General features: G+C 40.0%; 1 protein-coding gene across 1 annotated transcript in view; it reads left to right on the forward strand.

Moving 5' to 3' along the window:
* SLC9A9 (solute carrier family 9 member A9) overlaps positions 1–25,951 on the forward strand; it is a 625,461-nt gene that overhangs the window by 137,280 nt on the left and 462,230 nt on the right. The window contains exon 5 of the mRNA XM_062213558.1: positions 16,739–16,854. Coding sequence (XP_062069542.1) covers positions 16,739–16,854 — 116 coding nt within the window. The remainder of the gene's footprint in view (positions 1–16,738; positions 16,855–25,951) is intronic.

The following is a 25,951-nucleotide window of genomic DNA, read 5'->3' on the forward strand; positions in this document are numbered from 1 at the left end:
ACAGATGTCAATGATCAGCGCTGTTAATAAGTGTGTGAGGCATCCTATGAAGAAGCAAACACTGAGGCAGGTGTTTGACTTTAGTGGTTAAGCCACCTCTAGGGACACCAGCATCCCATATCACAGTGCCCGAGTTAGAGTTCCAGCTCTGCTTCCAATTCCAGCTTTCCTCTGATGTGCAATCTGGAAGGCAACAGGTGATGGCCCGAGTACTTGGGTCCCTGACGCCCATATCGGAGATCTGGATTGGATTCTGTGACCCTGGCTTCAGCCTAGCCTGGTCCTTTCTGGTGGGGGCATTTCTCTCTCTCTCTCTCTCTCTCTCTCTCTCTCTCTCTCTCTTAAAACAAAAGCAATATTAATTGATAGAATACATTAGGAAATTACTATTCCAGTTATCTAAAATGCAACAACCACTGATTGAGTTAATAATTGTGTGGTGAGCATAGCTGCTCTCTGGGTAGATATTGTTGTCTTCATTATGTGGAGGAGGAGATTGATCTTCTATGACTGATGTTCTTGGAACATCTGAGATGTTCTAAGTTGGCAAAGGTTGTCCAGCTACTAAATAGCAATTCTTAGCATTGAAATCAGAATTTCTGTCTGCAAGTCAAATGCGTCTTCCCATACGTTCAATCAACACTTGGAAACTCAGAAATCAGGGTCCTAACAGGATGGAATTCATGACTGTTATATTTTGATAAAAGGAGAAAGGAAAAGGAAATTACTGGCTGGGTGGGCAGATCGCTATAAGCTGCTCCAGAACGGGGTCTGGAAGCCTGTAGGGTATGCTGTGAAGGGCTCCAAGGGCAGCAGGAGAAACTGCCTGTCCAGATGGTCAGTGTCAAGGCCCTGAGAAGGTGTTGGAACCCAGGTATTTCACGGAATGAGAGTTTCTGTTCCAGGCAAGAGGTACTGGGTCAATAGGGTCATGGCTGGGCCTGATTCAATCTTGTGAACATAAACTTCTTGATTGCATAACAGAGGCAATAATGAGTTCACTCTGTGAGGACTGTGTTGGTGTTGTGGACACTCTGCACAAAAGCATAACAAATTATGCAGGGAAAACCTTTTTTCCTGAGTTTCTTCAAGTCTTATGTGTGGGGAGAGAAATATGAAAGAGGAATAGAAAAATGCATAAACAGTGGAAATCAAACCAGAAGGCAAGCTTGCACATCTAAACATTGCATGGAGCAAAAGGGGTATTTCAGCTGTGTGTTGTATTCTCTGAATGTTTTTTTTTTTTTCCTCAATGTTTTTCAATCAGATGCTCCTAAACTTGTCAATTCCTAAGGAATGGCTTATCCATCTTCTTCCTTTTGTTCTTAGCTTCCATCACTCTTTTATCTCCTGTTTAAGTCCCCATGACTTATTTGATCTTTAACTTGACTTTCCATCACTATCCAAATTCTTTAGTCATCGTTAAATCATTAACAGCTTCTTAATTTTTGGCCACATAGGAATGTTACATCCACATTTTGAAATGTAGGCCTGCTACTCTGCCATTGTTTGTATGATTCTTCTAATTTTTTAAAATTCATTTACCTGCAAATGGGTAACACCATTTACAACAGAAATTAAATTCTCAGTGGAGTTGTTTCTGTCCTAAATCCCAGTGACATAGCTCTCCAATGCAGAGAATCATGTAGCTTACTAAAAAGACTTTACTGGAAGCAAAACATTCTTCCATTAAGTAGGGTATGTCTTGGTTCAAACTAGTGTATCAGAATTTATAAACACAAATGTAGTCCAGCGCTGTGGTGCATTAGGCTAATCCTCTGCCTGCGGCGCCGGTACCCTGGGTTCTAGTCCCAGTTGGGGCACCGGTTCTGTCCCAGTTGCTCGTCTTCCAGTCCAGCTCTCTGCTGTGGCCCGGGAAGGCAGTGGAGGATGGCCCAAATACTTGGGCCCTGCACCTGCATGGGAGACCAGGAAGAAGCGCCTGGCTCCTGGCTTTGGACCGGAGCAGTGTGCTGGCCGTAGCGGCCACTTGGGGGGTGAACCAACGGTAGGAAGGCCTTTCTCTCTGTTTCTCTCGCTCACTGTCTAACTCTGCCTGTAAAAAAAAAAAACAAACAAAAAAACAAAAACAAAACCCACAAATGCATAGAGGGATTAAGCTGGTGATGTGAAGGTTGAAGATTGACTTAAGAGTCGTTCAAATGGGAGCAAGCATAGAAAAGTGCTCATATCTAAAGGAGGCAGCCCCCACTCAGCTCCAATGGAAACAATGACCCAGTATTGCCAAATCTTCTTATTTTCTAAGAGAAGCTCATTATCCAAATTTTTTTGGTATAAGTTTTTCATTATGAGATGCTAATTAAAATAATTTTAAAAATACTCAACTTCTACCCCAAACTCTGTGATAAATGAGGAACAAGAGAGAGAAGCTAGGCTCAGACACCATTGCTTGGGAAGTGTCAGCCCTAGATGTAGCTTAGGATCTCACTCCATAAGTTCAGTCCCATAATTGGTAGCATTGGTGTCATCTGGGATACCACTTTAGAAACCCAGGCCCCTCCTCAGAGCTACCAATCATAGTCTGCATTTTAGCACAACCCCTAAGTGATTGGTGTGCACATCTGAGTTTGAGAAGCACTGATATTTGTATAAAATATATACTGATGTTTAGTATACAAATATATATACAAATGTTTAGTATAAGGACATTGCCTTTGGCACACCATGCCTCACCCATCCTGGGCTTTAAAAAAATAATTCTTTGAGCTACTGATCACTAGAAGGCAAAGGGTGTGGTTCATTTGTAGTCTTTTCTCTCCCTTCCTTCATCTCTTGCTTTCTTCCTTTGCCCCATTCCTGGTATTTCTAGTTGTGTTTAGTCAATACATCGTTGTCCCCTGAGACCTCTCAGATGCCCAAGCCCATAGCTAGAAAGCTCATAAAAGACTTTAGTGACTTCCTACACTGAGTCTGGTATTATCTCACGCTTCTTTACTTCTGCCCGCCGGACGATCTCTTACTCACCAGTTCCCCCAAATGCACTTGTATTATGTTTCTATAGAATGAATCAGTGGGGCCCGCACTGGGCTATGACAGGTAAAACCGCTGCCTGCAGCCCTGGCATCCCATATGAGTGCTGGTTCGAGTCCTGGCTGCTCCACTTCCAGTCCAGCTCTCTGCTATGGCCTGGGAAAATAGTAGAAGATGGCCCAAGTGGGAGACTCAGAAGAATTTCCTGACTCCTAACTTCAGATCCGTGCAGCTCCAGCTATTTTGGCCATCTTTGGAGTGAACCAGAGGATGGATGGAAGACCTCTCTCTCTCTCTCTCTCTCTCTTCCTCTCTTTCTCTCTCTCTGCAACTCTGCCTTTCAAATAAATAAATATTTTTAAATTTTTTATTTTTATTTTTTAAAAAGATTTATTTTATTTATTTGAAAAACAGAGTTACAGAGAGACGTAGAGAGACAGAGAGAGGTCTTCTATCTGCTGGTTCACTCCCCAGATGGCCGCAACGGCTGGAGCTGTGCTGATCTGAAGCCAGGAGCCAGGAGCTTCCTCCAAGTTTCCCACGTGGGTGCAGGGGCCCAAGGACCTGGGCCATCTCCCACTGCTTTCCCAGGCCATAGCAGAGAGCTGGATTGGAAGAGGAGCAGCCGGGACTTGAACTGGTGCCATATGGGATGTCAGCGCCTCAGGCCAGGGCTTTAACCTGCTACGCCACAATGCTGGTCCCAATTTTTTTTTTTTTCTTTTCTTTTCTTTTTTTTTTATTTTAAAGAATGAATCAGTATCCTCTCTATAGATTACTCATGTGATGATGCTTAACTTGCTCCAGGGAAGGAAGCTCATTCTCTCCCACCATGGTCCATTCCCACAGCGTTCTTGGAGCAGTTCTCAAAAGGCTGATCTGATTCTTCGTAAGACTCAGTCTTCCCCACCCGACCCCTCTATTCCCTGTCTTTATGGAGCAACACAGCTTAAATCTTCTTTCTCTTTCTTATGAAAACTTCTAGTTTCAAATTCTGAAGGCCTTCTTGATCTTTTCCCAGACAACAAATGCAGCTTTTCCACTCTTAACTCATCTAAAATATTTCTAATCCTTTGCAACCTTAGGAGACATTTTCCAGGGGTGTTGTGGACAAGAAGGTGTGCAAACTGAGATCTGACCAGTGCTGAATACAGTGGCATGTCTATGCCCAAAGGTCTGCACAATGTTTCTCTCGATGCAGGCTTCTCCTCCATCACTTCTCTTGCCATTAAATCTGGCTTCTCTTATCTTACGCTCTTGTTATTTCACTGGTCATGGGGGGTTTTGTGTTGTGTTTTTACTGTTTTCCTTATGTAGGTGAGCAAGCCTGTTCAGCTATTTGTGACTTGCTGAGGAGCTTGCCTTTACTGCCTTTGGTTGGATACTTGTTCACTTTCTTTAGAGAAACTTGAGATTGGGTGTCATAATGTTAGGAGAGGTGGTCACCTGACACACACCTGCAACAAAGCCACCCACACTGTCAAGACCTACTATGAAGAATTAATAGTTTAAAATTCATCTCCTCCCTGAGGTCTTGTCAGTTTTCTGTAGTGAGATAAGATAAAAACATAATGCTTCTGTGTTGGAAACAACTTGTTAAAGGCTTCATGTGACAGCTCCCAAACTGGAGCATTTCTCAACTCATTGATGCTTTGAGGGAGATGGTTAATGTTAAGTGGTCTTTCATGTTTTAAAAGTGGCAGCCGGAAAATCTAAAGGACTTCTTGAGTCATTCAGCAGTGATTCTCTAGTGACAACACAAAAACAAGGTCAGTATCTTGCCCATCTTGTAGACAAGGAAATTGAGGAAAAAAGGAGATGCGTAAGTTACCTACAGTCAAAGAGCCGGACTTTCCAGTGACAGAGACACTAAGTACATTGGATGGTAACAGTCTGCTTCTTTCTCTCTTACCCCAATAGATTGCCCATTATCTTTTTGGTTTTTTTTTTTAGATTTATTTGAAAGCTAATGTTACAGTGAGGCAGAGGAAGAGACAGAGAGAGAGGTCTTCCATCCGCGGATTCACTCCCCAAATGGCCACTCTGAAACCAGGAGCCAGGAGCTTCCTCTGGGTCTCCCATGTGATTGCAGGGACCCAAGGACTTGGACAATATTCTGCTGCTTTCCCAGGCACATTCGCGGGGAGCTGGATCAGAAGTGGAACAGCAGGGACTCGAACCAGTGCCCCTATGGGATGCAGGCACTGCAAGCGGCAGCTTTACCCACTAAGCCACAGTGCCACCCCCCGATTATCTTTAAAAAAAAAAAAAAAACAACTCTGTGTATGGTCATGGTGCTAGGCATATACTAAGCATTCAATTAAAAATGTATTTTATCGATTAATAAATGATTATTTTTCTTATCTGAACCTTATTTTTATCATGTAAAAGTCATCCATTCTTTTTAGGCAGTATCTATTCTTTTTTTAGTATCCTTAAAAATCAAATCAAGCTTCATAATAGCAGGTGCTTTATTTTCCAAAGGAATGGAGTTGTTAAGAAATCAAATCATCTGTTATTGGTCCATCTGTAGATGGTTCATGCCACCAGGTTCTGTTTTATAGCTGAATACAAAGGCTCTTCAAGTCAGATCAGATGGGGACTTGTGGAACTATGTTCATCTCAGTCCAGTGCCTCGAAGTATAAATCCAGTGCATATATCAAATTCATGGGGTTATGAAGAGTAAGATATATCATTTTCCTGGTGTTTGGTCAGCAATGTTTTCATAGATCCATGTAGATCTAGCCCTACAGTCTGGCCAGTTAATATTATGTCAGGGACACTTAAGAATAACAAGATTTAGCAAACCAAGTTACCTTCTTAAATGGATACTTGTGTTGCTGGGTGATGTGCAACAGATTAGTGATTGCAAAGTTCAGGATCTATAAGGGAATCATTACCCAAGTAAATGTTTTCTTATTCTGTTGTTCTCTACAGCAATTTGGTAGTTTTTTCCATATTTGATTACTGACTAAATTAGCAGAGAAGTCTACAAGAAGAGTCTGTCTGCTCTGAAAAGTGATTGGAATTACAAAAGAAATTCACTTTACAACTTCAAAGGAATTTCAAGTACTGAGTTGTATTACATATATCACAAGCAAAAACAGGCCATTTGAAACTCTCTATTCTAGATTTAAAGGGTTTCAAAAATATATTGACATGGCTGAAAATGAAGAGTCAGGGCAAGGAATTGATGTTTGATTTTCATCATTCACAAGATAAATTGTTCATTCTATCTTGTCACTAATAATGGTACTATGTTTCGAAGCCATCAATCAGAGAGTAAATAGTATAACATCTTAATTTGAGATAAATATGTTTAAAACATTACATTATTTATGAGCTTGCTGCTCCCTGGAAAATTGATCTGATTGTGGAAAATACAGAAAGTTGCATTTTCTTGTGATTTATATTGTGTTATAATCAACACTTGGGTGTAGGGTTCCAAGTGGTTCAGTTAAAGAATGTAGGAAATGCCTTAGAGAATATAAAGGAGGCTGGAAACAGTTCTGTGAGTTACAGCCCGGGGGATTGTTATTCAAATCACAGATTTTGTTCCCTCTGCTGCAATCCTGGGTAGCAAGAAGTCTTTGGAAATGGCCAATTCAATGAAATCTTAGGAGAAAACTGAAATTCAGGCCTCATTGTTACTGATCAGGTGCTCTGTGACTTTGACCAAGACCTTAACCTGTCTGGGTCTTGGTTTCTATATTTTTAGAATAAAACATGTAAACAGAATAATTTCTAAGGTATTCTTCCCAATTCCTTCTAAACATCCAATTCCAAACAGTGTTTCAGTTTCCCACTTGAGGAAAATGGCGGAGTCCAGGCTTCAGGGTGGGGTGCAGGCCTCTGAGTCTGTTGCAGCATTTACTTTATCTGGGAAAGAAGAATAATGGACCTTGACTTTGTCCTTTTCCCAGGAAGGATGAGAGAAAATGAAGTACTGATCACATGTGTTTTTAAATATGACCAAGGACCAAGTATGCATGCACAGGCTGACAGATCCTCTTCTGCCTTTACATGGCTGAATTTCATATAGGGTTCCTTGCTTGTTATTACTCAAATATTATATGTACATATAGATATACATGCATTGCTTATGAGTGTATCTATCTATATATATATATATGTGGGTATATGCATATACATATTTATGCTGCTCATCAAAGCTTCAGAGTTGATATAACTCAGCTCAGAGCAAAGAAACCTGTTCTTTTATTTAACCAGCACATATGTCTCCAGAGCTTTTGACTATTTAAAATGAGAAGTGTGAGGATTCCCTTTACTACTTTTGAAAATTCGGTAGATATTGGCAGTGACCACCATCGGATATGTGGAAACCATAGCAATCATCTCCCTTTTTCCATGCATCCGGGAAGGTGGATGTCGGTGAAGGAAGCCCATCTCTAAAGAACAGCAGATGAAAGGGATAAGGAGTCAGCTGCCTTTCACATCTTGGGTAACACACTGTTTCACAGCCTCTCCCCCACTCCTTCTATATTTTCTTCTACCAGGAGCTCCAAATTGCAGCAGCAAGAGCACCTTGAATGCTCATATGCAATTTAATAATAGTGCTGTTCAGTAGTGGTCTCGCATCCACAAATCCACAAGGAGACCAAGACACCAAACAGTGGGTAGTGAGTGCATATCTACATGATGACATGTTTCTTTTTCCAAATATTTATTTGAAAGACAGAGAGAGAGAGAGAGAGAGAGAGAATCTTCCACTCACAGGTTCACTCCCCAGATGACCACAGTGGCCAGGGTTAGGGCTGGCTGAAGCCAGGAACCAGGAGCCCCATCCAGGAATTCTGGATGTGGGCAGGGGCCATTTTCCACTACTTTTCCAGGTGCACTAGCAGGGAGCTGGATTGGAAGCAGAGGAGCCAGTACCAAAACCAGTGCTCGCACGGAATGTCAGTGTCACAGCCAGTATCTTAACCCACTGGGCTCCAGGACCTGTTTTCATTTCATTGAGGACAAGCTCTATTTGTGCATTCATAGTGCTGCCCTTTAAGCAGATTTCCATGAGAGCCAACATGGAAATAGCTGAGCTATTTGGCTTAGTTAACAACATCTTCATTTAGAATGATCTACTCAAAACATGATAAGAGAAGGTGAAAGATTCGGGGAATAGAGAAATGTGGTTAGCTAAGATTACTTAGAGAACTTTAGGGTCCGCACATCCAAGGCTGACTCATTCTGCATAGTAGGTGGTCATTTGGGGTGCATGGCAGTAAGTATGGCAGAGTCCCCCACTGCCTTTCTTGTCCCTCTCAGGCTTCTTCCCTGGGCGTCCTTCAGAGAGTGACTAAGTTAGGCTATGTTGGATGCAAGATCTGGGCCATCATGCCACTAGATGGTAGATATGATAGACTCACAAGTTTATGCTTATGTGTAGTTAGTTCATTTTTGAGTAGATTTCTACCTCCCACTGCATTTCAACTTTGAGATTTATGCCCGCTCCATATTCATTCCTGGGATTTATATCACATTTCCCCCAAGAACCTTGAATCACTTCACAGAAGGGAGGTTTGAGTCCCTGCAGGCAACTGTGTAAGTTGCTATAACAGCAAGAATTTGCACAAAAATGCACATATGAGTGGAGCCTCCCAAAGGGGCCTCAGAAAGTGGTAAGAAAACCACAGAGTATATGAAAAGTAGATTCACTTAACTTTATCCTAAGCATCTCACCATCCCAGAGCCTGGGACCTCAGTCATTATTAAAGAGCAGTGTATTTCATCACAACCTTCTGTGTGCAGTCTTCCTTTCTAAAAAAAAAAAAAGACATGGTGGTCAGTGCTAGATCTATAGGTAGCCAGGTATAAACCTGTTTTGATAGGAAATCACAGAAGCACAGTGCTCTCTGTACTCCCTATAAGCTAAGTTACTCTAACCTTTGGATAACTGGTCCTATGATGATATGGCATCAAAAACATTCTACCAGGAGCAAAGAACATTGTAGCTGATAAACCTCATCTCTGTCACTTGTTGAGTTTCCTTGTTTATACAATAAGAATCATAATGACAGTTCAACTTGCATGTGTATGTGTAAAGATTTAAAAATATGTAACATACACTAACATGCTGTTTGGCACAGAGTGGGTTTACGTATTTTTATTCCTATTACAATCTTCTTAAATTTTCATGACCAGAGAGCACCCTTCCAAATAACAGGTTGGTACTGTGAAAACCATGGAGCAGTTGACTGCAAAGAACAGAGTAGAGACCAATGATAAACCTTAGGGCACACAGTTGTTTGGGTGATGGTTCTTGGAATAAAAACCTTGGGGTGGACAAATGACCTGGTACAGAACTTTCCATCTTCAATATATTCACTTATGCTGTATATAAGGAACCCTCCCCTCATTGTTCCCCATCTTCCTACCTCCTCTAGCCCACTCACTAGCCAGATTCCTCTTTCAGATAAGAGACAAAAACATGGATGCAACCTTCCCTTCCTCTAGAGCATGCATCCCTCCACCCTGTTCATCAGAGAGAGGTAATCCTGCAGTTTTTATATCTTCTTGTTCCAGATATCTGGATAAAGGCTCACTGTCACATAGCAAAACTGAATTTCACTGGCCCTTCTTTTTCTTTCAATGTGCCCATAAGCCACCCAATTGACTGCTTCCTCTAATTCTTCTCCACAACCTTCTAATGGAATGAAAGGAGCCAAGCCTTGAGACCAGTAGGAAAAGCAGAGTGAGCCACAGGATCTTCTAGCATTGTGAGATCTGAGCACACTTTGTCTACAACAGGGCTCCACAGGCTTCTTGGGCTCTCAGGGCAGAACAGATCTTACTGGGTTCTAAGGTAAAATCTGTAGGTAGAGTCACCATTCAGTTTGGGTTGCCACAGGAGGGGTTTCACTTTTCTGTTCCCTGGATTTTGTACTATTTTAACAAGAAACCACCTTACATAGTAAAAGGTTTTTCAGTCTAGAAAAAGCAGAATTTCAAACACTCCCCATATAGATGCAGTATGGTGGGCCTTCTCCTAATTCAGATAAATCTTTAGGTTTGGCAAATACATCATCTGCCTCTGAAAGCCTTTCCTGAATCCCCAAGTAGAAGAGATCTGCTCCTTCTTTATGAACTGGATTTACCATGTGCTGTGCTTATGTGGGTGACTTCTTGTTCTTCCTAAGGGTGGAAATAGTGTGTCTGAGTCAACTCTGCATTTTTCATAGGACTTAAGAGAGCCTGTTATGATAGTAAATGTCATACACACATACACAAATACACATGAGCAAAATAGTGATAAAACTGTAGAATTACCTCTTTGACCACTCCAGGGCTCACATGGTCCTACAAATCCTTTAAGGCCTGTATGACTCTGCCACCCAAGGTCAGACTTGCCATCTCATGCCACTAATCTTGCCAAAGCAGGGTTACCATTTGGGGCACCTATTTATGAGCACCTACAAGATGTGAGCTTCTTCACAGCTTCTCGTCACTTCTTTGCAACCATCTCAAGTCTCAATTCAGAACTTCTTTCCTGTCTAGAGAAAAGACCTGGCTCTTCTCCTAGCCAGCCTCTCAAGGGGGTGGGTTTGTTGCTTATCTCAATTTCCTCATGTTCCATGGAGCCCTTCAACCATTGTAGTCTCCTAAACTCCTAATGACCCTGTGTATAATGGCCCTCTTGAAAACATTCTTCTATATTTATTGTGGTGGAATGAGAAGGCCGTGCCAAGGTGGCCACTGGCAAGCGAGCATCCATTACTCAGGAATGGCTTTGAAACCCACCTGGCAATGGAGTCTGCCTGGCAACAGGCTGTGATTGCTTGGGGTATAGACCGCCCCTTGATTAGATTGGCTGGTCTTGGCTATATAAGATGCTGTACCAACTGAAATAAACGAGTCTGCGGGCTGCTTGCCTCAAGCCCGCTTTCACCCAACTCCTGGGGTCTGTGTGGTGACTCCGCGCCTCTTGACCCCACCACGCTTCTCCTCTCAGAAACAATCCACTGCAACATTGTTGAGAAATCAACGGCAACAATTTATTATGCCACTCTTCTTTAAATTTTATTTTTTATTCATTTATTCATCTGAGATACAGAGAAAGGGTGGGGAGAGAAAAGTCTCATCCACTGGTACACTCTCAAAATGCTCACAGCAGCCAGGGATGGACCGTGCAGAAGCCAAGAGCCAGGAGCTCAACCCAGATCTCACATGGGTGGCAGGGACTCAGCTTGGACCATCATGATTGCCTCTAAGGGTCTGCATTAGCAGGAAGGTAGAATTGGGAGTGGAGCCAAGATTCAAACCCAGGCACACTTATATGGGACACGGGCATCCTAACCAGTTTTTTTAACTACTAAACCAAGTGTCTGTGTCCCTATTATGCCCTTCTTGAAACTACTTCTCACTTTGACTTCCCAGGCACCACTAGATTTCCACAAACGTCTCTATTTATTGATTCTTTGTATCCTCTGCTGGTTCATGCCTTTTAAATGGGAAAGTCCCCAGGCTTCAGTCATGGGATCTATTTTACTCTGGGTTCTCTCTGAAGCTTTATCCATGCTCAAGGCTGCAATAACACACACCAGAGTATTTCCTGTCAAAAAGTCTCCTAAGCAAATCCTTCACTGTTAAACAAATCTGCTTACCCAGTAATTTGACTGACCATCTCATCAATCTAAACATCTCCAACACCAAACTCACGATTGCTTCTATAAAATAAAGTTCTCTTCTGGTGTCCACTAGCTGGTAGAAGTATACATGTGTACATGCTGTACTTTTCTCCTTAGCAATTAACTGCAATGTGGACAGAATAATAAATTATAGATGACCTCTTAAACGCAAGACAGCAATTTAAAGAAAAGCTCTCTATGTGTTTTAGGTAGTTACCTGTTGAATGAATGAGTTAATGTGCAAATTTATGAGTGTGTGATAAATGAATGAATGAATTTGACTAGGAGACCTTCACAATCTCACCTAACCGAACAGTAAGAATTTCTTTCTCCAGTGAGGTGTTGCTCTTGAATGCATGCTCCAGGAAAAAGATGTGAGGTTGAAGCTATTCTTAAAGAGTGAAGATATAAATAGGGAATGATTTGAACATATACGTAGGAAAACATTTAGGTATAGAATTCAGAAAGCTACATACAGATCATTAGTTTCATATTTATTCTAAATTCCTGTGTATCCTGGGTTTCCTCACCACGGAGCAAGCTCTGTATGGACGCCTGTTTCAGGTGCTTTCACAAGCAGGTGGCTTTTCTAACACCTACTCAGACTGGTCCATGCAGTGTTGTGTACAAAGGGACAGCAGCTCTGCTTGATTTTCCTTTTCCACTGATCTCTTCATAACTTGGTGAAACCTATTTCCAGAAAAAGAGGAAGAGGGGAGAAGGGGAGAGATTTAAAAAAAAATAATGAGATTAAGATGATATATTTAAACATCATCCAAGCAGTTGAGCCTTCTGGAACTTTTTGCTTTGAAATATATTCACAACATGGCTTCAGAGGTGGAGTGTTAATAGTGTTAAACAAGGTCACAGCATTTAGAATAAGGATGTGCTCTGTAAACCCCCAGGGAAGCAGTGTGCTGAGCATTGAGTTGGAGCATTTCTCCCAATGCCCTGTTCTCCAAGGCCTACTACAAAATGTCCCTGGAGGCCGGTGCCACAGCTCACTAGGCTAATCCTCCGCCTGTGGTGCTGGCACCCCAGGTTCTAGTCCTGGTTGGGGCACCAGATTCTGTCCCAGTTGCTACTCTTCCAGTCCAGCTCTCTGCTGTGGCCCAGGAAGGCAGTGGAGGATGGCCCAAGTGCTTGGGCTCTGCACCTGCATGGGAGACCAGGAGGAAGCACCTGGCTCCTGGCTTCGGTTCGGTGCAGTGCACTGCCGTAGCGGCCATTTGGGGGTGAACCAATGGAAAAAAGAAGACCTTTCTCTCTCTCTCTCTCACTGTCTAACTCTGCCTGTCCAAAAAAAAAAAAAAGTTTCTGGAAAAATGCAATTAAGATAAGTTTATTTTGGTGCAAAAGTTTTTGAAATCCATGCATAGCTTTTTTATAATATGCATTTTCCATGAACAAACACTGTGAAGACTCCTTGTATTGGAATAAGTTATGTGACTGTCATCCTGTGATGTTCTCTTTGAAAGCTACTCATGGATCTCCATCTTTATATCTTCCGTAACACCAGTAATAGTGGTAATAGACATTATTGAAATCAGTGTTATTCAAGAGTTTGGGTTTTATTAGGCAGTTTCTACTTCTGCTCACCCCTGGGACCCAAGCTGTCACTTGCTTCAGACTGACTTCTGTGTGACTTCTCACTCGGTTTTGCCATTCTCTAAGCACTGCGCAAGCTAGACTTCACTGGGGTCCCTCTCCCCATCAAACCATATCTGAGCTTTTTTAAAAAAAGATTTATTTATTTATTTGAAAGTCAGAGTTACACACAGAGAGAAGGAGAGGCAGAGAGAGAGAGAGAGAGAGAGAGAGAGAGGTCTCCCATCTGCTGCTTCACTCCCCAGATGGCTGCAACAGCTGGAGCTGAGCTGATCTGAAGCCAGGAGCCAGGAGATTCTTGTGGCTCTCCCATGTGGGTACAGGGGCACAAGGACTTGGGCCATCTTCTACTGCTTTCCCAGGCTATAACATAGAGCAGGATCAGAAGTGGAGCATCTGGGGCTCAAACCGGCACCCATTTGGGATGCCGGCACTGCAGACTGGGGCTTTAACCTGCTGCCAGCCCTCTGATCTTCTTCATGCTGTCTGTGAAGTGGTGAGAGAGTGTACCCCTCTGTGAGGATGTGGTGGCCACTCATGGGCTTATTTTTTGGTCTCTCAATGCTTTTATAATTAATAGGTTTTTGTTAATAATAATGTAGCAGCAACGGCAATAGCTGCCATTTACTGGAGTGTCTGGTACATAGAAGATGCACAGTGTGTGGACTGTTATAATTAGCAGTGATCATGATCATTGTTATACCAGTAATAATAACAATGACCATGATTAGCTTGTACAGCATGGTGGCCTTTTTTGTTGTTGTTCCTTTGCTTTTTGGTTTTGTTTTTTTATTTGGAGTAATTAAGTTATTTACAATTTTTTATGAAAGCAAATTGTGTGTGTCCACCCACGTGTACTTTTTCTTCCTGATTTCAGAAGCAATCCAAAAGCGTTAGAGTTGGTGCTGTGTGCGTAGGTTTTGGTGTCTGCCTGAATTCAAGCCCAGCTCTGTCAAAAGCTAACATTGTGAGCTTAGGGCAGTTACTTAACCTGAGTCATCGTTTACTCACTTGTAACAAGGAATAGTTATAGTTCCTCACTCATAGAATTCTGAGGATTAAATGACATTCTTATTTGCTTTTATTATGGTTATCATTTTAAAAGAATTGGGAAAATGCAGAAGAACAAAAATTAAGAGGCTTACATTTAATTCTGTTATATAACCATTATTAACAATGGACTATTTGCTTCTAGTTTCTTCTGTTTATATGAGTATTTATATTTATATAGAGATTGTTAGCTATTAATTTGTTTTAATAGTTTACTTTTTTGTGCACAGTATAACTTATTTTTATGTATCACTTTATAATTTGTTATCACTTTACTTGTCTTGGTCCAATATATATTCTTGTATATAGCTTTAATAGTTCTATATTAGTCCATCATATGTATGTTTTCAAATTTATTCTTTGTAAGTGTAGTTTGTCTTGAAATTTTCACCATTATAACTAATAGTAATATGTAATAACCTGAATACACATCTTTTGGTACATATTTGATTAAGGTATAAGTTAGTAGTAAACCATTTACTAAGCTATAGAATACTTTCAAAATTAATGATTTTAAAATAAATTGTCAAATTGGCTCCCATGGAACTTTAAGTTCATTTACAACCATGATATAAAAGCTTTTGAGTTTCCTTGCATCTTGCCAAGCCTTATCTATTTTAATAGTTTCTGCACAATATGGAGCAAATCGTTTTAATTCTAGGCTGTGAATTCCTAGCTTGTAAAATTAACTAATGGTTATAGAATTCAGAAAAGTAGTCATAGATCATAAAGTCTCTACTGGTTCCAGAGCCTGGAATCAGTTTTCTCAACTGTAAAATTCAAATAATAGTACCATACAGGATAAATGTGTTGATTGAATAAGTTAAAACATATGAAAAAAGTAGAAATTGTAAGCAAATGTTTTTTGCTGTTTTGATCATTATTAGCCGTAATAATGAATACGCTGAAAATTTACTATGTGATAAGATTTACAATGTGACACAAAATGTTATTAGCTCAGTTAATCCTTACAATAATCTTTAGGCAATTATTGTTATCTCTACCATATAAAAAAGGATATTGAGAGTTAGAAAGTTTCAGCAATACCCTAAAACTAGATAGCCATATAGCCTGGATTATTTATTTATTTTTTATTTATTTGACAGGTAGAGTTATAGACAGTGAGAGAGAGACATAGAGAAAGGTCTTCCTTCCGTTGGTTCACTTCCCTAATGGCCACTACAGCCTGCGCTGCGGCAATCCAAAGCCAGGAGCCAGGTGCTTCTTCTGGGTCTCCCATGTGGGTACAGGGGCCCAAGCACCTGGGCCATCCTCCACTGCCCTCCCGGGCCACAGCAGAGAGCTGGACTGGAAGAGGAGCAACCGGGACTAGAACCCGGCTCCCATATGGGATGCCGGCACCGCAGGCAGAGGATTAACCTAGTGAGCCATGGCGCCAGCCTTAGAGCCTGGATTTAAACACAGTTGTATATGAAGTATTCTTTCATGGAAGTATTTTCTCAACAGAATTTGAAAATCTGCATTGTTGTTGAAAGTGGAATTTCTAATATCTAATTATTAACCTTTTAACCATGTTCACAACCTCACAACATTATTCAAAAAACTATCATTAAATGCATGTGAGTGTTTAAATATCCACCTATTAGTGTGATTGCCTGTAGTTTCCTTGGACTCTTGACAATCCTGAGATTATATTGTGGTCCAGTCCCTCAATCTGAATGTCTTCTACTAGGATTTTGGCAATGATCAACTAATCAATTAAGTCATTCAATATCATTTTAGGACTATAGAGTGGCAAACAACCCAGACTATGTGCATTCTATGGCATGGGAGGTTATAAGGCCTTTCATAAACATCATAAAAATAATAGTCTTCCTTGCAGAATCAAAACAAAGGCATTTCAGTATTTATTCCCAACAGTTTGTGCATGTGTTGCATGCTGTAACCGAGCACTGCTTCTCCTCCCAGTGTGAAAGTGTTCTGGCGCCAGGTGTAGGCGACTCATCTTTTGTAACGTGATTGATTGACCGAGTGCCCTGTGAATGGCCGATCTCCTTCTCTTGGCAGTGACAGGCTTGAAATTTGAAGTCTTTTCAGACGCCCCCAGCAGACAAAATGCAGAAAATGGCAAAACAATTCATTTAGAGATGTCAGCCCGGTGGCAGTATGTATGGGCATGATTTGCTGGGCCATATTGGACAGATTATTTTTTATCTCCTTGAGATTTATCTTGTTTTCATGGAAACACACCATATGATGTTCTGTAACCTTCTTCCAGGTGCATGAATTGTGGCATTTGGTGAGAGTGTCTCTCGTAACCCAGTGATTATCGTGCACTCAGGGGCAGCCTGGCCATGAGTTGTCAAGCAGGCATTTATTTGTGTGTGACACGTTCTCAGAGGCGCGTTAGAATGTTTGCTGTGATGGCATGCGTTCACTCAGGATTCATCTTGATGTCTGAAGATTTTATTTTTCTCTCCAACAGGTTAATCGTGTATGGCTTTGTGAAAGCCATGATATATGCCGGCCAATTGAAAAATGGAGACTTTCATTTCACTGACTGTTTATTTTTTGGTTCATTGATGTCTGCTACTGATCCAGGTAATTGCTCAAATAATACGCTTCCTTCTCTTTAAGAATCAAGTATTTAAATTGAATGTTTCTGCAGAGACCCGTCCCCTGAGTCTCCATAATAATAAATCTTTACTCCTCTTCATTTGTAGTTGACACCAAAAAAAAAAAAAAAAAAAAAGGGAAAGGAAAAGAAACTGGTGAACACTGATAGTTCTCGAGGAAGTGATCAGAAAGCAAATTTAGTAATAATAGAGATTCTGTAATATCATTATAGTTTATTTTCTCAAGAACATTTTGAGTGGTAGTCCTTAATTATTCCTCTGTTCAACATATAGTGTTTCTTCTTTCAAATCTGGTCTATGAATTATATGCTTTAAAATACCTTCAAAAATTGTTTACTATGAACATGGGAACATGAAAATAGGGAGAATAGAAACACAGATCGCCATATAAACTCTGGTAATTATGAAATTTGGCTAATCTTTGTATCTCTACCCCCCCCCCCCACACACACACACAATCCCTCTCATCATGACTGGATTATGTTAAAGCAAATCCTAAACATCATATTTTACTTGTAAGTATTTTGAAATATGACAATTGCTATTATAAATATTAAAATTATAGACAACAATTATTTAACAATATCTAACATCTAGTCACTCTTCAAATAGTCTCAATTATCTTATTCTTACTATCATTATTACTTTATGTAGTATGTACAAATCAGGACCTAAACAAGGGCTAATGTGACAATTCATTGATAGGACTGGTGAGTTTCATTTAACCTAAAATTTTCCTCTTCATTTTCTGTTTTTCTTGCCATGTATTTGTTTCAAAAAATAAGTAGCATGGTTGAATTTTGAATTGAATATGGTTTCTTAAAATGTTCCTCTATGTCTCATAGTTCTTGTGAACTGTTTGTTACATCTACAGGCTTGATTAGATTCAGGTTCAACTTTTTTGGCAATATTATGTAAAAGGTGATGCTGTGAGAATTCCATTGCACACAGGAGGCAAATAGTGATTGGTGACTCAGCTGTCAGTCTGATCCATCATATTATTGAACTGCTACTCCAGCAAAGACAACCAGAACACAGCTGCATTGAACAAGGAGGATTTATTACATGTTACCACCAGAGACAACATTCACCATGGGGAAACACTGGCGGTCTCAGAGGTGTTGCATGGGCGGTCTCATAGGTGTTCAAAGGACTTATTTTAGAACTCAGATTTATGTTTGGTGATTTAGGGAGGGTCCAAAGCATCAGGGATTTGCTCAGAATTAAATGCTTTCAGGAAGCGAAAGTGGCTCCATGTTTAGGCATTTTAGTTAAATTTACGTAGAAGCAGGAAAGGCTAGACTGACATGAAAGCTACAATTGGTGAAGCAGCAGCAGTCCCTCCTAACAGCCAGGGTCAGGGATGTTGGGTCATTTGTGTGGTTTGGTTAATTTATTTGTGTTTAGACACACGTATGTTGTAGTCTTGTTTTTGATCCATCATGGTCACAGAATGACAGTGTCTGATGTTCTGTTAGGACTCGGCCCAGATGACAGTACCAGGGCAACTTTTAAGGTCCAAGGCTGCTTTTCTCTTCTCAGGATGGCCCTCTGACCCGCATAGGAGCACCCCATGGTAGCTTATTCTAAACGCAGAGCTCGGGCCCAAGCCCAGCCATAGTGAACCAACTCTGGAATTTAACAATATCCTTGGCTAATTCACATGAAACTTCAGTTTGGGAAGCTCTACTTTTTGAATTCCCCATTCCACTTAATGGGTTTTGTGCACTAATGGTTATTGCTTAATCCAGTATTTGTTAAGGTTACAGATTACTGGTATACTAATTCTATCCAAACTTTTGCATTTATTATCCTATAATCACCTTTTTTTAGTTCAAGTATTGAATATTCCATGGTATGATTTAAAGAAACAGACAGAAACCAGGACAAGTGGTCAATTCTTTCCCTATATTTACTAATTTTCTTTTTTTTATAAAGAAGATTTATTTGTTTGAAAGTCAGAGTTACAGAGAAGGAGGGAGAGAAAGAGATAGATCTCCCACGCCCTGGTTCAATCTCCAGATGGCTGGATTAGCCAGTAATGAGCCAGACCAAAGCCAGGAGCCAAGATATTCATCCATGTCCATTTGATCAGGGGCCCAAGCACTCAGGCCATCTTCTACAGTTTTTCCCAGCCATTAGCAGGGAGCTAGATTGGAAGTGGAGCAGCCAGGGCTCAAACCAGCACCCATATAGGATGCCAACATTGCAGGCAGTGACTTTACCTGCTGTGCCACAACACCGACCCCTATGTACTAATTTTCAAAATATTCTGTTTGTTTCCTAGTATACTCCACGTGTGACCAAGGAAATGAGTTTTTAGAAAAAGTATCATTATGAAAACGTGGGTTTTAATTTAGTTGATAGGTTTCAGTCCATTGTTATCATTAGTCTTTTTGATGATCAAAATATGCCATTTGTGACATGGGGACCTCTTCAAATTAACCCCTCTATCTTTTTATCCTAACTCCAGTGGTCTTAGGTAGGATTTTGCTTTGTGGTAGGACTGGATGTTCCAACTTTATCTTGTATGTTTCTGCACCCTTACTTGTCATTAGTCACTTATTTAAGCAGGCTTGTTTCTTTCTAGGAGGGAAATTGATTTAGAAGCCATAATCTGGCACTAATGATGTTCATTGCTACTGGACTACTAATAAGCTTTATCTTATTTTTAAAGGAGAAGTTAAATCATAAATTCATATTAGCATTTTAAGTTCAGCTTTAGGATTATAAAAATTTTACTCAACTGACTTGAACTTTAATTTGCATTTGCATTTTTCTTCCACAAAATTTTCTTCTTGGTATGACATCAATATAATTTCTTGTTCAAATATATATTCTCAAAAGTATAATAAATGATATTTAATACTAAAATATGATCACTGAAAGCTGATTAAGATTTCACTATGATTATTTTTAAACTTTGGATATATCTTACTAGGAATGCACATTTAAAAATTGCTGCTTTAAAACCACTTGAAATAATTCCTCCACATAGCTAAGCCATAAGTCAATACACAACGCACTGCACTCTCATAGCTCCAGAGAAATGCAGAAGGCTCTTGGCAGCCACCAGAAGCATGGATTTAAGAAAAAGTATTTTCAGCCTGTCCGCGATTTCCAGCTGGTCAGGGCTGTGATCTTCTGCCATCTATGTACATTCTGCCGTGTAGGGTCAGGTCCCATTTCAGGTCACCTCTGCACACATCCGCATGTTGCAGAGCAGCACATCCATTGTTCCCTGGCCCCACGGCTGAAAGCTGAGTTGGTTGCTGAAGGCTGTTTATTGCATTCAGTTGAGTGATGCAGCCAGCTCCAAGCACTTGACTTGTGTTCAAGTTTGGCCCCTTCTGTGGCTAGTGATATCCCTGAAGTTATGTTTACATGACACAGAAAAACTGATGGAAATGGAAAAAATAAATCCAACTCGGAAAGATTGATATTTTTCTGCACTGTGTCAAATAACTGGGCTGACTGAACTGTTTAAAATATAAAACTGGCTCACTCTACAGAGAGAATCCCAGAAGTCAAGGACCTTTCCAAGCCTGGCAAGGACCAACTGTGCACCTTTGGGTGACCACTTAACCTCTCCAGCTTTTATAGATTCAGGAAGGTAGAAGAGATTCGATCGTATCCCTTCCAACCCCTTATTTTACAGATGAAGAAACTGACTTTTCAACTGTAAAATGAAATGTTCCTTCCAGCTCTAATGTTCCATGATTCTTATTCTGTGAGATTGGCTTTTATTTTCAAACAAGCTTTTGTTTTAAAGAAACCAAAAGACAAAGCCTGCCACCCAGATGTCCTGGGGTTCTAACCCCGACTTAGCAAATGCTAGAAATGATCTCATATAGCAGCAACCTGCCTATTATAAACAGGAACACTTAAGTTCTCTTCTTTTACTTAGAGCTAATTGTTATATTAAAAACATACTGAACTCACTATCTTCTAAATTGGTACAATTTAAGATATTCAACAACCTTAAAACACCTAGTTAATCTTGTTCTACAATTATTCATTTGTCGCCTAAATTATTGCCACTCACTAATTTATGAAAGAGAACCTATGCTCTCCAGGTCTGATATTTCTTGGCCTCCTTCAAATTAATTCTTTCCCACTTAGCTAAATCTTAGCCAGGTATTATTATCTATTCATATTTATCTTTTATAGACACACATTCAAGCTTAAATCTAATTCTTCCTGCATGTTTCAGAGTCTCCTCAGCCAATTTTCAGTTTAGCTCCGAAGATGATTTGGCTAAAATCTGATGAATTTACTTTTTCCTTTCCTCACCGGTGAATATCTTGCTTCTGATTAAGGTCATCAGCAGCTCTTAAGGATGAGTGTGAGTAGATAAGTAACAGCAGAGGCCCCAAAGAGACAGGGTGTGGGGTAAGGAAGAGAGAAGTTCATGGGGGGTTCCAGCAAAGAGCTCACAGAAAAGGGAGTGATAAGGGATGATGGAGGGGAGAGCTGAGATGAAATGGAAGAACGTGAAAGCTTCAGCAACTTCGAATAGGTGCTTCAGGGGTTAATTAACCTGATTGGCTGGTGGGCACCCAGGTGTGGCCAGGTAGGGGCATGAGGCCACTCTGGGGCATGGCAAAGGCGTGGTCTTCCAGTTCACAAATCTAACAATTTTAACCTGTATGCCTGCCTACTTCAGTTTGAGGTGGAGCTCCCAGCATATAGCTGGAAATCAGCACATAGCTGAGCAGCAATATTGGTTTCTGTCCTATGGAAAAGTGATATTCAACTGAAACAAGAGAGATGCTTTTCTTGCCCAACCATGAAGCCAGGATTTCTTTCTCCCTGTTCACCTGGTGGTCAGAGTCTAACGTCTTTCTTGAGAGCATCAAATCATGGTTTGTAGACTCACAGAAGCAGTTATCAGAGTATAGGGTTTCTTCTTTTTAGGTTGGAAGATATTCAGAATAGCACAGAACAACAAGTATTAAATAATCACCCAGAAGGTGCCAGAAACTCCTTGTGGTATTTGCTGGACTGACATTGCCTCCCAGGTCCCGGGAAGCTACTCCTTCAAGCACATGTGGTCTGTGCATTTTCTCACTTCATCAATTTCCCTTTTCCTTTTTAAATTAAAATGTCTTCATTTTAAATGATGCAGCTGCATTGAGACTCAAATACAGCTGCACTATTTTGAACTCCAAAAGTATTAATCTAGTATTCAAAACTAGAAAATAATTCTTGCTTTATACACTTCTCCAATTTTCCCCCAGAGGACTAATCCAGTGTGTTCTTATTTAAGTAACATTGTATAGGGCCTACTCTATAGTTGCTCTGTCCAGTATGGTAGCTATGAGATACATGAGTCTATTGAATACTTGAAATGTGGCTCGTCCAAGTGAGAAGAAATGTAAGTATGAATATTCCCTAGATTTCATTTTTAAAATTGTATTTTCATATCATTTGAAAGGCAGAGAAACAAAGAAAGAGACAAAGGTCTTTCATCCACTGATTCACTATCCAAATGCCCACAACAACCAGGGCTGGGTCACACAAAAACGGGAGCATGGAAATCAATCTAGATCTCCCTTGTGGGTAACATGATCCAAGTATTTGAGCTGTTATTTGCTGCCTCCCAGGTAGCTGCTTAGGAGGAAGCTAGAATCAAAAGCAGAGCCACTGCTTGAACCCAGACACAGCAATCAAGAATGAATACATCTCAAATGGAATTTTAACCATACCAAATGCCTGCCCTGAGATTTCAAACATAGGTGCAGGCACTGTGGTGTAGTGGGTAAAGCCGCCTGCTGCGGTGCTGACATCCCACATGTGCCCTGCTGCTCCACTTCTCATCCAGCTCCCTGCTAATGAGCCTGGAAAAGCAGTTGGAGATGGCTCAAGTCTGTGGGCCCCTGCACCCACATGGGAGACCCAGAAGAAGCTCCTGGCTTCAGACTGGCCCAGCTCCAGCCATTGCAGACATTTGGGAAGTGAAACAGCAGGTGGAAGATTTCTCTCTCTCTCACCCTCTTTTTCTGCCTCTGCTTCTCTTTAAGTCTGCCTTTCAAATAAATAAATAAATCTTAAAAAAAATTTCAAATGTAATATAAAAAAGTAAAATGTCTCATTAATAAGTTATATTAATTACATGTTGAAATATTAATTTTAATATTTAATCAAATAAAATATACTATTACAATTAATTTTCCCAGCTTCATTTCACTTTTTTAATATTATCATTAGAAAGTTTTAAATTACACATATGGCTTATATTATATTTTTATTGAACAGCATGGCAATAGAGCAATACAGAAATGGAACTGTTGTAAGCCAAAAATATCATCCTTAACCGAAATTCGACAATAATTTAAAATTGAGAGAAAGAATTAGGCAAAGACAAAATACACAGCACACTGCAATGATTATGGTATTTGGTGAAATGCAAGCAATGTATTTTTATGAACTTGAACTTATATGTTGAAGAATTTTCTTTCTAAAGTCTCTTCTCCCAGTCTCATTTTTTTTGCCCTAGTTTCATAATAACCCATAACCTAGTTAATGTCCATGCTTCAGAAGCAAAGAGAAAAGCAATATATGTAGATAGATATATAGATAGATAAAATTTAAATACCTTATATGTGTGATTTAAACCATAAATACAGCAGCCTCTGATTTGAGAAAAGAAGGTTCAATAAACTACTGCCCAGATGTCTCAGGTGTGCTCTTTTCCTAAGTAGACATAAATAACAAGTTCTTAGAGTCTGACAGTCTCAGAGCTGTTTTTTTCAAATGCCCATTATGTTTAGTTTTATATAGCTTGTCACGAATCCAATAAACTTGACATTTATATTATGTTAGCCTTATTTCAAAGTATGTTGATGCATTTAATGTCCCTAAATTGAGTAAACCCAATATTAGAAATAAATATTTATATGAATAGAATAATTCTAGTCCTTAACTCTTGTCATCAAGTTTCGAGTTTAAAAATCTAGTTCGTAGGCCGGCGCAGCGGCTCAATAGGCTAATCCTCCACCTTGCGGCGCCGGCACACCCGGTTCTAGTCCCAGTCGGGGCGCCGGATTCTGTCCCGGGTGCCCCTCTTCCAGTCCAGCTCTCTGCTATTGCCCAGACGTGCAGTGGAGGATGGCCCAAGTCCTTGGGCCCTGCACCCTCATGGGAGACCAGGAGACGCACCTGGCTCCTGGCTTCGGATCAGCGCGATGTGCCGGCTGCAGGGGCCATTAGGAGGTGAACCAACGGCAAAGGAAGACCTTTCTCTCTGTCTCTCTCTCTCTCACTGTCCACTCTGCCTGTCAAAAAAAAAAAAAATCTAGTTCGTGTAAATTATTGAGTTTACCAATTAAATGAGGCAAAATACACACCATGGCTAATAAGATCCTTTTTTTATTATCAATAGTAAGTGGTATTTAATTATAGATCTAAGAAAGTGTTGGCAAAAACTTCAAAATATAAAGGACTTGTTGAGTTTTGCATGGTATAAAGTAAATGTTTATTGAACATAAAGCACAATCGTTGTCCATGGTGTGAGACAGGCCTGTGTTTAAAACCTTATTTTATCTGACTCACCCAAATCTTAGTTTCTACATTTATAAAACAGACAGTAAGATTTACTTTAAAGGTATTTGTAAGGATTAAATAAGATAGTATATATTATTATTTATTGCTGTATTGTTATGCTATAGCTATTTTTATCACACTAAGATGAGGATGCTATTTTACCATCAATATAACATGGTGAGAAATACACCTTTTTGCTTGTTTTTTTGAATAACAGATTTCCATGTGTGTTCGTATTTGATTAGTTGAATCTTCCCCTGAACAACAACATTAATTTGTGGTTTGCTTGGATAAAGTTGGCAATATAATAGGTGTAAAGCTATAATTTTGCTTTAAATAAAATACAAACGCACATTTGCATTTACTTTCATAGGTATAAAATAGTGATTTTTTTTTAAAGCAAATCAAGACATTGTCATATCACACCTATATTCTGGTAAACTTCTCTAAAATCATGGATATATTTCTCATGTAACTGTGAAGCCATTATGAAACCTAAAACATTTTCCATAATCCTTCAGTAGCATCTAATATAAAGTCTACATTTCAATTTCCCCAATTTTTGCCCTGTGTTTTCAAATCAGAACCCAAACAAGAGTCACAAGTGACATGTAGCTGACATATTTGCAATCTCTTTTAGTATTCCCTATCATCTTTACTTTTCATGATATTACTGAGGAAATTAGTGAAATTCTATAGGAACTCTTACATTCTAAATGTGCCTATTTGCTCTTTGTGGTGTCATGTAATTGTTCTTGTACCTCCATAACTGTAAGTTAGTACTTCCATAACATTTTCGTGATTTCTTCCATTGATTCTTATTGTCCAATCTATTAGTTTCATTAGGATACATGAAATAATGATTCTTTACTAATTATGTCATTTCTTCAAAAATTACTAGCTAGAATTATTCTTGTAGCAAAAATATTCTATCATATTACTATTTTAAAGCACTCTTTTTTTTTTAAAAAAAGATGTATTTATTTATTTGAAAGTCAGAGTTATACAGAGAGAGGAGAGGCAGAGAGAGAGGTCTTCCATCTGCTGGTTTACTCCCCAGTTGGCCGCAGTGGCCAAAGCTGCACCCATCTGAAGCCAGGAGCCAGGACCTTCCTCTGGGTCTCCCACGTGGGTACAGATTCCCAAGCACTTGGGTCATCTTGCATTGCCTTCCCAGGCCATAGCAGAGAGCTGGATCAGAAGTGGCTCTGCAGGCTGCGGCTTTACCTGCTATACCACAGCACCGGCCCCTTAAACCACTCTTTATATCATCTAAAGGGCATGTAGATATTATCTGGATCTTTGGTCTTAAGCAGCCATAAGAAAATTTTCTTTTTAAACAAGATTTAAATATAACTGTAATGCCATCATATCACCTAAAATATTACTAGTAATTTAAATTTTTGTTTATTTGAGAGACAGAGGGAGAGGGGAAAGGGGAGGGAGAGGGTGAGGGAGGGGAGGAGGGAGAGAGCAAGATACTGGGAGAGAGTGCAAGTTCATATCTTCTGGTTTAC

This window comes from Lepus europaeus, chromosome 2 (genome assembly GCF_033115175.1).
Source record: "Lepus europaeus isolate LE1 chromosome 2, mLepTim1.pri, whole genome shotgun sequence".
Taxonomy (NCBI): domain Eukaryota; kingdom Metazoa; phylum Chordata; class Mammalia; order Lagomorpha; family Leporidae; genus Lepus; species Lepus europaeus.